Consider the following 13,401-nt stretch of genomic DNA (forward strand, 5'->3'; position numbering starts at 1 on the left):
CAACATATCTCCTAATACTTCGTAAAATACAGAATTAAAAATAGTAGTAAAGATGTATGTTCTACCTGATTTTGTAGCATAGGTTTATCTAAAATATTATTGTCACTAGAGATACAGGTAGAAAACAACAATTTGACAAAAAAGACAGAAAAAAAGCCTGGTCAGTCATAAAGTCAATCAGCTGATGAAAAATGAAGAGGGACGTTTTTGGCTGAAATAAGGAAGAAGGTGGATTAATTTTGACTTAAAGTAATGTTCCTTTAAATATTTGGGCTTAGAAAGTAACAAGATTTTTGATTAAAGAAAATAATTTAAAATTGGAGTAACACATACAATAACATTTTCCCACAAAACATTTTCCCACAGTGATAACAAGATATTTTAGTACGTAAAGAATATTAAATACATTCATTCCCTACATGAAGAAGAGAGGGTTAGGATTTACATTAAGCTATAAAGAAACTGAAGGACTTTACTTACACCAACGGGAATTAACCCAAAAGACATTTTCTCTGTTTAAGAAAAATGTTGACATTGCTATGGATACAACTCTTAGAGGACTCGGACTTGTCTCTGTGGAGGCAATTCTTAAGAGAAATTTTTACAATTGTACAGAATGGCCTCCAATCATGTCAACAAATGGGATCATAAAGTAATTGATAATGAGTAAAAGCTATAGATACATAATAGGTGTGAAAGGGCATATGAAATCTTTTGGAAGGCAATTAGAATGTGCAAAAATGACCTGAAATGCCAAAAGTTTGAGCAAATTTTTTTTTGAAAAGAGTTAGCATGAGAAGCTCAAGAAGGAAAAGAGATTAGAGATACACAAAAATGAAGCCCAAAAGTATGCACAGTTCATATTTTCATCTAAACTGAAAAAAGCCTCATAGAGGACTGTTCTAGAACTGAAAGCCCAAGAATGACTCCTGATTCCGTTTCCCAATTCCAACATGCTCTTTATTTTGTATATATTTATGTAAATCTATCAGTTGCCATAGGATAGATGCTTTTTACTAATTTGAATTAAAATTTATATATAAGTTTAAAATATTATTGTTCAGGTGTTCTATATAATCAAGTATCTTCTACAGTAATATCATATAATGAATTCTGTCCAGAACCAGAAAACAAAACTACCATGTCTCTTGAAATCTGGTAGCTCTGAATTAACATTTGTGTCATGTGATATTCCAGACAACACATGAGAGTATATGATCCACAAGCATTATTGCAGAAAAAAGTTTCAGAAAAAGCTCCTTAGTTTGCAGATACAATACATTCCACCTGCAAATACTTTGCAGTCAAAACTACACATCACATTACTTCAAATAAAAAATAATTCTTTACTACATAAAACAGCATAGGTTTACCTTAACTAGGAACTTCTGCATCTTGTTTTAAAGAAAATGAGTGGGAAAAGGTGCTAGTAACAACCTTAGTCATACTATAAAGAGAGAAGTAGTAGTATTGCAAGTACTACAATAATTTGTTATGCTGCCTGTTTCCATTTTTTACACATGTATGTATATAAATATACACATAACCTCTTGAAAAAGTATTTTAATTAGTATGAGATAAAGTAACTGAAAGCCACCAGATCAAAGCTATACATATCTGCATCGCTTCTATTACTGCATTACATTGCAATCTGAGCTGGCAAACATTGACATTCATGTTTTGTCTCCCCTAGCAATCAGAAATCGACTCAAACAAAAGCACTGAAAAAGTTCCAGCTATTCAAGACAGCAGGCAAAGAAAAGGTTGATTCTGGTAGACAAAGGAAGAGAAAATCCAATTTAACTAATATTGTTAATATCACTATAATCTGCATCTCCAGAAGAGAAAAAACAATGACATAATAAATTCTTGAGGGGCATCTTATAATCAGTTAAAGCAAAAATCTGTAGTTTTAAAAAGTAGAGAATTTAAAATCTTTCTAAAAGTAATTTTAAAGTCTTTCACAAACATTATGTATACATAGGAACATTTATTTATATGCCATTGTAATAAGATTTCCTATTTTCCCAGTTATTTTCTTTCTCCTAGATAAAACACACCTGCCCACTGTGCTTTCTAATAAAACTGTGCTTGTTTTATTAGATCATTACTAAAATAATGACTCATCAACCCAGCCCTTCATATATGTAAAATATAGGAGACGACTGAAACTGCAACTATGACTTTGCTGCTTTAAGCAACAGCAGGAACCCCTGAGACATCACTGGATATAATCATTAACAAAACTACTTTAGATTTTTAAGCAAAGTTAAAAGACTTAAGAGTTTAAAAAATCAACAAGTCACTTACATATTCTGTTCAGCCTTTTCTTCCTTTGTTTCTTCCATATTTGGATCTTGAGCACTATCTACAGCTGAAATGGCACCCTGCTGAATATAAAAATATTAAAAGATCTAAACTTGCAAATTTTTCTATCTCTCCTGCTTCAATAAAATACAAGTTTTTTAGCCTGTGGCAAATGTGTTTTTGATAAATTATCCAATTACAAAAATCTGACTAAAAATAATCAAAATTACATAGTTATCAGAAGACAGTTACAGATCAGCAACAAGGAGACATAACAATTTACTTGAGAATCTTCTTTCTTAAAACAATCTCATTATTATAAGATTTAACAATTTACCTGAGAATCTTCTTTCTTAAAACAATCTCATTATTATAAGATTTTAGTTCCAAATACATATTAATGTAGGACCCTGGGTATATATTATGCTTATCTAACATCTCCTAGGTAAAGATGAAAATGTGGAAACAACCCCATTATACACAAACTGCCTACAAAACAAGAAAATGAAACAAATGTAGGATTTTGCAGTCATAGATTCATTAAACAGAGTTGTTATGCTATGTATGGAAGACCACAATACATAGCATAGCAGCTCTGCCCTTAGCCACTTTCAAAGAAAAGGTAACTATGACCAAAAATCATACACAAAAAGTAGGCTTATTTATAAATCCAGACTGAGTTTTCAGACAGAAGTAAAATAAACATCTCCATATATTTAATTTTTTAAAAATCAATTCAAATTTATGAATATATAATACATCTATATATATATGGAAGCATACATACATTTTCATAAGTGCTCAGAGTAGATGTCACTTTACTACCTTTCAATTGTTAATTTTATTATTGAGCAAGGAAGAAGATTCACCACCCCTAAACAATTTAGCCCTCAAGTTCACAAATATATTGATGAATTCAGGATACTTTGAAAACAGTATGTGTAACAATTCAATGCTTCCATGTTCTTACATTTCTCCCGTCACATCAGGAGAAATGCTGGAGCTGCTCCCTGTGTTAGAACCAGCACAACTAAGGAAAGCTGATGGGTGGTAGTAGGAGATAACTCTCAGAGGTAACAAAGCACCCATTTGCTGACCTGACACACTCTCTAGAAAGGTGCTGCTTCCCTGGGGCTCCTGTCAGGGATGCTTCTGAGAGACAAACAAGCCCTGTACAGCCCACTATTACTTGCTGCTGTTGTTTCACACAGGTTCCAGTGACACATCTATGAGCAGGCTGAGAAATGAGGGCTCTGGAGTGCACAGTCAATCCTCTCAGTCAAAAGGAAGGGGTTTGAAAGGGTTTGAAACTGGTGAATAACAAATTGTTACAGGACTGACATGGCTCCTTTAGCCATGGGACTTGATTTGAGAACCTGGTCTGCTGAGGGCTGATGGTATTCATCTACCAGAGAAGGGGAAGAGCACCTTCAGTCATAATTTTGGCAAGGGCGAAGAGGCCTTTAAAACTAACATTGCCAGGGGATGGGCAATTTTTGACAGAGTCAGAAAGAGATGCCTGGAGAGGAGCTGCTTGTCAACAGAGCACCTGAAGAGCTGCATAAAGGAATTACAACTACTCCTGCCAGTAAGTCAGCTTCATTGGGGCCTCCAGGCAAGCATACACAGCATGGAGAAAAAAAAATGTCAGAAATATTTAGGTCTGCCAGATACGATGTTACTGGCATTGCAGACATGTGGTGTGATGGCTCTTATGATTGAAGTGTTGGAATGGATGGATGCAGGCTCTTCCTTTAGGAAGCACAGGCAGGAGAGATGAGGAGTTGACCAAGAGTTTATGGCTCAGGTTTAGAGGGAGGGCAGGGACAGGTGATATTACAGTGGGGTTCTGATAAAAGGCTGCCCAACTAGGAAGATGAAGAAGATGAGGTCCTTTATATGCAGATAGGAACAACCTCATGTTTGCAAGCCCCGATCCTCATAGGGAACTTCAACCATCCCAGTATCTGTTGGAGGGGCAACACAGCATAGCACAGGCAATGTGCTATGAGCACAGAACCTGGAGTTTCTGGAACACATTGATGATAACTTCCTTCCACATGTGACAGAACAGCCAGTGAGGAGAGGTACTATGGTGGACCTCATTCTGACCAACAAGGAGAAGCTGATGGAGAATATGAAGCTCAAGGGCAGCCTTAGTTGCAGCAACCATGAAATGGCAAATTTGAGTTCCTGAGGGCATCAAGAAGGACACACAGAAAACTCACTGACCTTCACTTTAGGAGAGCAGACTTTGGCTTCTTCAGGGATCTGCTTCATAGAGTCCCATGGGATAGCACCCTGGAAGGAAGAGGGGCACAAGAAAGCTGTTAATATTCAAGAATCACCTCCTCCAGCCTCAGGAGGGATGCATCTCAATGAAGAGGAAGTTTGGCAAAAATGCCAGGAGGCTTGCATGAATGAACAAGGAGTACTTGAACAAAGTCAAGCATAAAAATGAAGCCTACAGATGGTCAAAATAAGAAAAGGGTGAAGAATACTGAGAGATTGTCCAAGCCAAACATATCCTGGGCTCTGCATCCAGAGCGGTATGGCTAGCATATTGATGGAGGCAATTCTCCCTTCTATTCTGTCCTTGGAAGACTCACTGGAGCACTGTGTTCAACTCTGTGTTCCCCAATACTTGTTAAAGCAAGTCCAGAACAAAGGGTGTTCAGGGCCCTGGAGTATCTTTCCCCCAAGGAAAGGCTGACAGAGTTGGGGTTATTCAGCATGAAGAACAGAAAGCTCTAGGGAGACCTCAGAGCAGTCTTTCAGTATCTAAAGGAGCCTACAGGAAAACTGGGGATGGACCTTTTACAAGAGCACAGAGTAACAGGTTGCGGGGGGAGAAATTATTTCAGACTGAAAAAGTGTGGTTTTAGATTACATTTTAGGAAGTAATTCTCTACTGTGAGGGGACGAGGCACTGGAACAGGTTACCCAGAGTAGCTGTGGATGTCCCATCCACGAAAGTGTTCAATACCAGGTTGGATGGGGCCCTGGATTATCTGGTTTAATGAAAGGTGTTCCTGCTGATGGCAGGAGGTTTGTAATGAGATGATGTTTAAGGTCCCTTCCAAACCCAAATGTTTCTATGATCTCTGATGATTGTATGGCAACTTGCCTGTTCTCTTTGATGTTCTTCAGGTCTGATCTTGACAGAGCTATTGGAGCTCTCTGAAGTTTCATATGGCTCCTCAAAGAACTCTACAATATAAACACAATTACTCTAAATTAGAAAACTACAAAGATTATAGTATTGTCACGTGATTTCTGACTAGTGTGGAATGAAGTGTTCAGAATTGCTTCTGCAAATTCAAAATTTGTGTTCTTACTAGTGTTGATGCATGCACCCAAAGAGAGAGGTAAAAAAATCCCCAGCTTATGTAAAGGGTACAACTATGATAATTTACACATACTCAGCTCTTAATATTTGCAAAGTGTTTTGCACAGTTGTGAAAATATTTCTGGAATGAATGTATATGAGAGAATAGAACATGTTAACATACATTTTTCTATCTCTATAGAAAAAAGTGACATAATGAAAAAGCGATTGGAAAGTCTTGATAAAACAATTTAATATAATTTAGTTATAATGCAACCTGGATAAAATAATTCCAATAGAACAATGAAGACATTTGCATTTTTTTGATTAAATAAACAGAGGGACATAAAATCATATCCATGCAAAACTTCTACTACTTTATAAGTCAGATCATAGTAAAAGGATATATCATTAAAACAAACCTTGTTCTGATGTTACATCCAACTCCTGCTGAACAAATGATCCCAATTCATTCAGATCTTCAGTTATATGAGGCACAGAATTATTTCCATGATTAATTTTCTTCTTACAGAAATATTTTGACTTTGCAGACATTCTGGTAATAGAGATTAGGAAACAATTAACAATCTAAGTGTCTGGCTCACTTCACGTATGCTGTTCCTTTCAGACTGCAGGCTAGTGCCTAACTAAAATAAACTCTGTTGTGATATAATCAATATTCATTTAGGTTTTCTCTCTGACTACAACTTAAACCAAGCTTAATTGTTTTTTGCATAGCTGTGATATTTTAGTGCCATTAATTGTACACTATTTCAGACAGGCTGTTGCCCCACAAACTGTGCTATGTCTTCAAAATCATCTGATTTAGGCTACATTTATCTCCCTCACAGGAAATTCATTTATTGAAAAAAGAGAAAATGGTCAGACAAGACATACACTCATGTCTCAAAATACTAGAGATTATTTTCAGAATACTAGAGATGTATATAACTCACTCTCTCATACATATTCTAATACTAGAGGTAAATTTCTTTCTTTATTGCAATATAAGATGAAATGCCAGAGAGGAGTTCAGTTTAAGGATTCTTTATCTTCAAGACAGTGCAAGATATTATAAAATAAAGTATTTACTTTTTTCTATCTATTTTTCTGACATGCACACATATGAACATAGCTAGATTACAGATCCAGAGTAAAACAAACTAACATTGTGGACCACAAATCTCAAATCAAAGGAAATTATGCTGAAGAGAGGGAAAGTTATCTGAATTCTTTGAGAAAACCATGACACCCATTATTTTGGAAATCTAGATTCTATTTCCACATCACTAAGATTATAAACAATCACATACAATTAATTTAATATGTAACAGCTACATTATGTACATAAACTGATGTAGAATATGCAGCTGTAACCAATATGCCCAAAGTTTGACTTTTCACATAAAATAAAACATGTATATAATACATAACAACAGTAGATCTCTTCATGCAGCTCAGTAGAGAATTTATGACCAACTAGAGTTCTTTGGTTAAAAAAAAAATTACCCCAAATCACTTTCAGAAATATTATCATCTATTTGTACAATCTGGACATTGAGAGGAGAATTGGCCACTGTGGAAGAGCCTTCATCCATACTAGTTTCTTCCTCTGTTCTAGACTGGGCTTCTGATAGAGATGCAATTTCTTTCAGATATTGATCATCTGGATGCTATTAATAAAAATAATGATAATTGAAATTCACTAGTTAAAAAAAATACCAGCTACTTTTTAAAAAAACAAAATACGTTAATACACAATGATTATACTTAATTCACATACTTTTCTTCATTATAGACCAAGAAATCCTGGATTTACAGTTGCCTGTGAAACATGAGTTTCTCCCCTTTTTGCATTAAGTGAAGCAATGGTCCTCTGAATTATTCAAAGGAAATATAAGAAAGATTTTTCAGCATCAACTGAGTGTGAATTGCCAAAGATATGATATATATATGACAATATAATCAAGACAAATATATAAAGTAAGATTTGGCCTTATCCAGACAATATAGAATTCTCAAATTACCCCTGAAAACAGTATGCAAGGCAAAAGAAAATACATAACCTTGTAGTTAGATATATGTACAAAATCTGTAAGTTGTAAATAAAATACTTGTCAAAAAACCAGAAAATACAAACCAAAAGTAGGAAAAAAAAAATCCATTTTGAAATTGGAGAAAAGCCTTTTCAACATGTGTCCCACAACCCTCTTCCCTCAAAGCCTTTCATGTATTCCCTGACTCTGTGTACTGTTAATTAAAGAAACAAAGTGATCCAGTTGTCTCTAAAGTATAAACTGAAGCACTACATACGAGATTCCTCTGGCCAATCTCATCTTTCAGATCCACGCATATACTCCAAATCTCTCTAACAGCTCTTGTAATTTTTCACTGGTCTTTAACCAGTTAAAATACTCCATTCAGACTGCATCTGAACTGACCTTAAACACAAACGAACTAAAACTCTTGTGAGAGGAACTATTACATTATTCTTTGCCTTGTTTTGCCATATTCTAGTCCAGTAGTATGTTTTTTCAAAGATGATGTCTAAAACTAGACACAGGCATTTGTGCAAAAAATGCAGTGTCTGGATAAATGACCTATATTTTGAACTTCCAAAGAGAACTTTCATCTCCAGCTCAAGTATTTATACTGACAGATTTTCAGTATTTCTAGAATTTTTCTCTTAGCAACTCTAAAAAGAAAGGCTATATAATCAATATTCCATGTTTTACTGAGAACAGAACTATGAGGTAAACCATGTATCTTATTTTTCCCCATGGCACAACTCACTCACACACTTCACAAACACTCATCCTTTTTCTTACCTTACATTTTATGCTCTTTATTTGAGATCTGTCTCCATATAACTGTTCTAACAACCAAAAAGATGTAAGGACAGCTGGTGATGATGTTTTCAAATGTATCACTGGGAGAGTCTCTTCTAAGGAATCTTGTTTATTGGAACCACAGGGCAGTCTTTTGTCAGACCATCTGATCATCCACTCCAGCAATTTTGAAATATTGCTCAATTTTCCCATCAAATCTATAGGCAGTTCTTCTGCTGGGGCAATACCAACAACATCAAGAGTTTTGTAAATGTATTTAGGAATTGCCTGAGTTTGCAGGGTAGAGGAAGTATGGTTAGAAAAGGTCTGGCTTGCTTGTGCAACAGTGACTGCTTGATTGTCAGTCTGAGCTCTGTATATTGACATGTATTTTAAACCAAATAAGCCTTCTTTACGTCCTTTTGTTAGGTTACACACAGAAGACTCTGTGGGCTGTCCAACAGACTGTACAATTGGTGGTTTTTCCAAAAAATTTCTGTTATCATTATAGGCAGACACTTTTTCAGGATCATAAGATGCCAGGGTGATAGTATAGCAAGACCCTGCTCTAAACACACTTTGACTTCTAGTTTTGTTTTGTCGACGCTTTAGTGTTGTATGAACATCAAAAAAGAGAGAGTTCAATTCATGTTCTCGAAGCAGCTCAGAAAAGCTAGTGAGAAATGGAATTCCCAGGTCACTGTACTTTATCAGGTCTCTCTCAAGAACATAACTCAAAAACAGTTCTAAAAATCTAACATACTCATCATCATCACGTTCAAATTCCCATACACCAACTACAGGCAAATTATGTTCATTAAGCCTATCTCTCCTACACACTTCATGTTTTGTTTTACAGTTAGGAGCTTTTATCTTGCGTGTGGTATTTTTACCACCTACTTCCCTTTGTCGTTGGAGTTCATTTGCCCTGTAAGACAATAGATGTAAGAACCATTAATACGCAAATCCATTTGAAGAAGAATTACATGCAACATTTAGCTCCTTATCTTCCATGGAAATTAAAAATAGCCAAAACCCCCAAATTAACATTAGTACAATACACAGGTGGCAAATTAATCAAATTCAAAATCCACAGACAGAAACTAGGCAGTAACGTATGTGAATGCAGACATATCTGATAGCAATTTACACTTCAATAATTTATTAGCCACATACTAACTCATATAACTCATATAAGCAGTTTCTATGATTTGGAAAATCTGTAATTCTTCACTTGATAAATACCCCATAGGGACAATTAACCTGTCTGGTGAAGAGATTGTTTTTTTCCCCTAATTTAAATCAAAAGCCTTCTGCTGCAATTTTCTCATACCTTGGGAATGAAGGTGTTTGAGCTCTTGTTTCTTCAGTAAACAAAGCATCTGAAACTATGTCTGCTGTGTCTGCATCATTATATACCTGAGGATTCCCAACATCAGTAAGTGTGCTTGTGCTTAGACTAGTGCCTAACGAGAATCTGTCACAACAGTGTTCCTCATCATTTGATGCTGCCTCTTCTACTGGCTCCCAAATATTAATTTCTATAGGGCCTATGTTCTTTACTACACGTCTCAAGACCCTCTTCCTCGCTTCTTCAGCAGACTGTATAACAACAGACATCATTTCTTCGCTTTCATGATCTACTGAAAGAAAGAAAACCAAGTTTTCAATCTTAATTTTCAGTTTTAAGTTAGTGTCTCAAATTGAGACATGAATTAGATTTCAATTAAAATCATACATTAGAGCCATTTATAAATTCAACACGAAACTGTGGTAAAGTGAAGAAACACCAACATTTTGAAAGCCATGATATCCTATGAGTGGTATAGAAATCGTATGTATCAGAAAGGAAACAGAATTTGTCACAAAACTAGAAGTTGTCCAAATCAAAATGACAATAATTGTTTTGTATGGGGTATGACAGAAAGTACAGTCACAAGCTGATAACTAGAATAAAAAACAAAGCTTGTTTAAAACTTCCAGAAGAATGATGAACATTACCTTTAACAGTACTGTGTCTGAGTCGCTGCTGAAGTCCATGATATTTATCTCGTAGTGGAACTCTTATATCTTCAGGATTAGGAAATGCTCTTACAAAAATCTCAGCCACCTACACAAAAAAAACCCATCTTTTCCAGTAGCTATCATACAAGTCGATGTCTTTTCACACAGAACTTATACAATGAGAAAATCTAACTAACATGTTTTTCAAGGAGGAGAAATATTTGTGATAATCTCTATTCTTTTATTCTAGTTTTAAGATCTTTTACCTTTTTTACTGGTGGCAATTCTCCAAGCAAACTCAAAATTACATCCTGAACTAATTCTTCAACATTCATGAATCTGCAGAAAGGAAGCATTCGACAAGCCCACTCCACTGCATTCAGACAATGCTCAACTGTGTAGGTATCATGTCTGTTCGTATTCGGATCCTAAAAAAATCACCAGAAACATTAATTACTACAAACAATGTATTTCAGCAAAATGATTCATACATTGCAAATAGTAATTCTTCTCAAAAAATAAAAATCTCTAACTTATCTGCCAAGCAGAGCAGCTTATGAGGACAAGAAACAGATCAATGTTGTAATGGATCATAATTACATTAAAAAAACAAAGGAAGAGAAAAAACCTGCTTTTTTAAACCAGCTTAGGAAATAATTCCATCAGAACACAGCTGAAGAGTACAGCCACAAGTAAAACCTGAGGATTTGCCTAAACTGTGAAGTAAGTAATTCTATTTTGACTTCAGGTGATCATAAATTCTTTCTTGTGAGCAAGATAATTAAGCCTTGCAAGAGGCTTTTAAGATGGATTGGTTTATTTTGAACAGTATTTTCTGTCTCATTGTCACTGTCACATGAAGTACGGAAGAATCAGAATAATCCACCATTGGAAATACAGCCATGCTATTTATCTGAAACTTCTTTTTTCTGATAAAGAAAAATTTTGGACTTGTTACAAAATACATGACAAATATTCTAATAGTTTCTTTCTTTCTCTTCCTGGATTTCTGACATCAATTGAGAAGGTATAAGTAGAGAAAACATGATTAAATTTTAATTTTTTTTATTACTCTTTCTGACAACCATGTATATTTAACACACCATAAAACCCCATTTTTGTTTGGTACTAAGTATATATTATTCAGGTAATACTCAAAATATCATAGGGGAAAATAAACAAACCAGAAAGTAAATTCTTAGGTCAACAAGTGTAGAAGCTATTGCTTTCCTGGAAGCTCTCCTGACTCAAATACCAAGCAAAAGCCTAACAAAAATAATGTCAGGAAGATGGAGATAACATGCACACTGCTCCCTACCATCAGGTATGTAATTCACATTGCAAGCACTGTGCTCATTTTCTTGTGTTAAGCAAATACTAGTTCTCACAGAAATATATAGCAGATCTTTAGAATTCTTCTCATAGCTTCATACAATTAAGATGTAGCTCTACTACATTAGGAATACAATTACCTTGATATTGTTAATATTTTCCTTTGCAGTTTGGTACCGCCTACAGTTTTCAGATAATTTTTCACGAATGTGAAACATCCAACATAATGCACAGAACTCTCTGAACCAACCTACAATACAAACATGAAATAGAATGAGATTCTATTTAAATAAATTAAATGGAGCAGTCTAAGATTTTTCAGTATTGATCTGAAAGGAGCTACAGCTCCTTAGTCCCACTTAGTGCTCATGCTCTTTCACAACTATCAGGTCTCTAACACAACCCCCCACCCCCAATCCAGAACAGCACATTTTAGAATAAGAGTTTTGGTAACTAACATAAAAGCATGTGTTCCTGACACATTGAAATATACTATTTCAATCTAGTAAGAGCTTATATGTCACCTGTGGATTTTCACTGGTGTTCTTTTTTCCAGCTCTAAATTATTTTATGTTATTGCATACAGACCTAAAATTTTACAGGTAATGTCATCAAACTGATGGGCTCCAGAAGATGTAGATCCATAGAGAGCAGTGCGGAAATTGCAGTAACAAAGCAAAGTCTCTGGGAATGGACTCAGCAAAGGAAGAGAACCTTTCTTTCGAATCTATAACAACAGGTAAACAATCAAAATGGAAATGAAAATCAGTTAACATTTTGCATATATCACTACTGAATGCATAGCCTCTCTCTCAGTTATTAGAATATTGCCAAGATCAGTAAAACTCCCTTAAACTTGCTTTCCATTTTCTTCAAATCACTACTTTGAAAATTCATTTAAAGGAGTATGTTTAATATGAGCTATGGCACAAAGAATGATTTTGTTTGAATGGTACTCATGATTACCATGAAATACAACAGCAACACCAAGTATAAGAAGAACTAAGATCAAGAAACCAGACTGCTTCAACACAGTCCAGGTTGCTGTCAGCAAGGCTGACTAGCTTTGCCTCCAGTTTCAGTTGGTACATCTGACCAGCTCCCCATGCCAACATTAGGCATGTGACCATGCAAACAGAAGTAAATACTTTTCAGCCATATCATTTCCTGATCTCAATCACTGCATTAATGCTGGTGCAGGGTGGGGGTTGCAGGAAGGAAGAGCCATACACAATGTGACAATGACCTAAGACTGTACACAAAAACTTCTAATTAATTTATTCTGAACTTGCTTCTGTGCAAACAAATCACACAAAAGTAAAATGATATCTTATAAGTTCTGTGCATTAAGATGATCCCTTTACTTGAAGTGAGTATTACCTTCTCCGTTAATATTCAGCCCTAAGTGATTTGGAGCATCCAGCTAACAGCTGTAACTCCCAATTAATGTCTGTTTTTTTCTTTCAATGGAAAATAAATGAATTTGTATGTTACCAAGTAGAAAGACACCCAAAAAGAATCATTTTATGATTTAGATACCCTATATCTTTAAATTCTGGTCTCCTATAAAATGAACATTAAGTGTAAAACTAGAAGATGACA

General features: G+C 35.2%; 1 protein-coding gene across 1 annotated transcript in view; it reads right to left on the bottom strand.

Moving 5' to 3' along the window:
- The window catches only part of CPLANE1 (ciliogenesis and planar polarity effector complex subunit 1), a 58,167-nt gene that overhangs the window by 22,917 nt on the left and 21,849 nt on the right, over positions 1-13,401 (bottom strand). The window contains 11 exon segments of the mRNA XM_085566482.1: positions 2,311-2,390; positions 4,540-4,608; positions 5,435-5,517; positions 6,058-6,191; positions 7,145-7,308; positions 8,464-9,391; positions 9,797-10,103; positions 10,465-10,573; positions 10,734-10,895; positions 11,940-12,049; positions 12,388-12,526. Coding sequence (XP_085422608.1) covers positions 2,311-2,390; positions 4,540-4,608; positions 5,435-5,517; positions 6,058-6,191; positions 7,145-7,308; positions 8,464-9,391; positions 9,797-10,103; positions 10,465-10,573; positions 10,734-10,895; positions 11,940-12,049; positions 12,388-12,526 — 2,285 coding nt within the window.

This window comes from Lonchura striata, chromosome Z (assembly GCF_050655825.1).
Source record: "Lonchura striata isolate lonStrDom1 chromosome Z, ASM5065582v1, whole genome shotgun sequence".
Classification (NCBI taxonomy): Eukaryota; Metazoa; Chordata; class Aves; order Passeriformes; family Estrildidae; genus Lonchura; species Lonchura striata.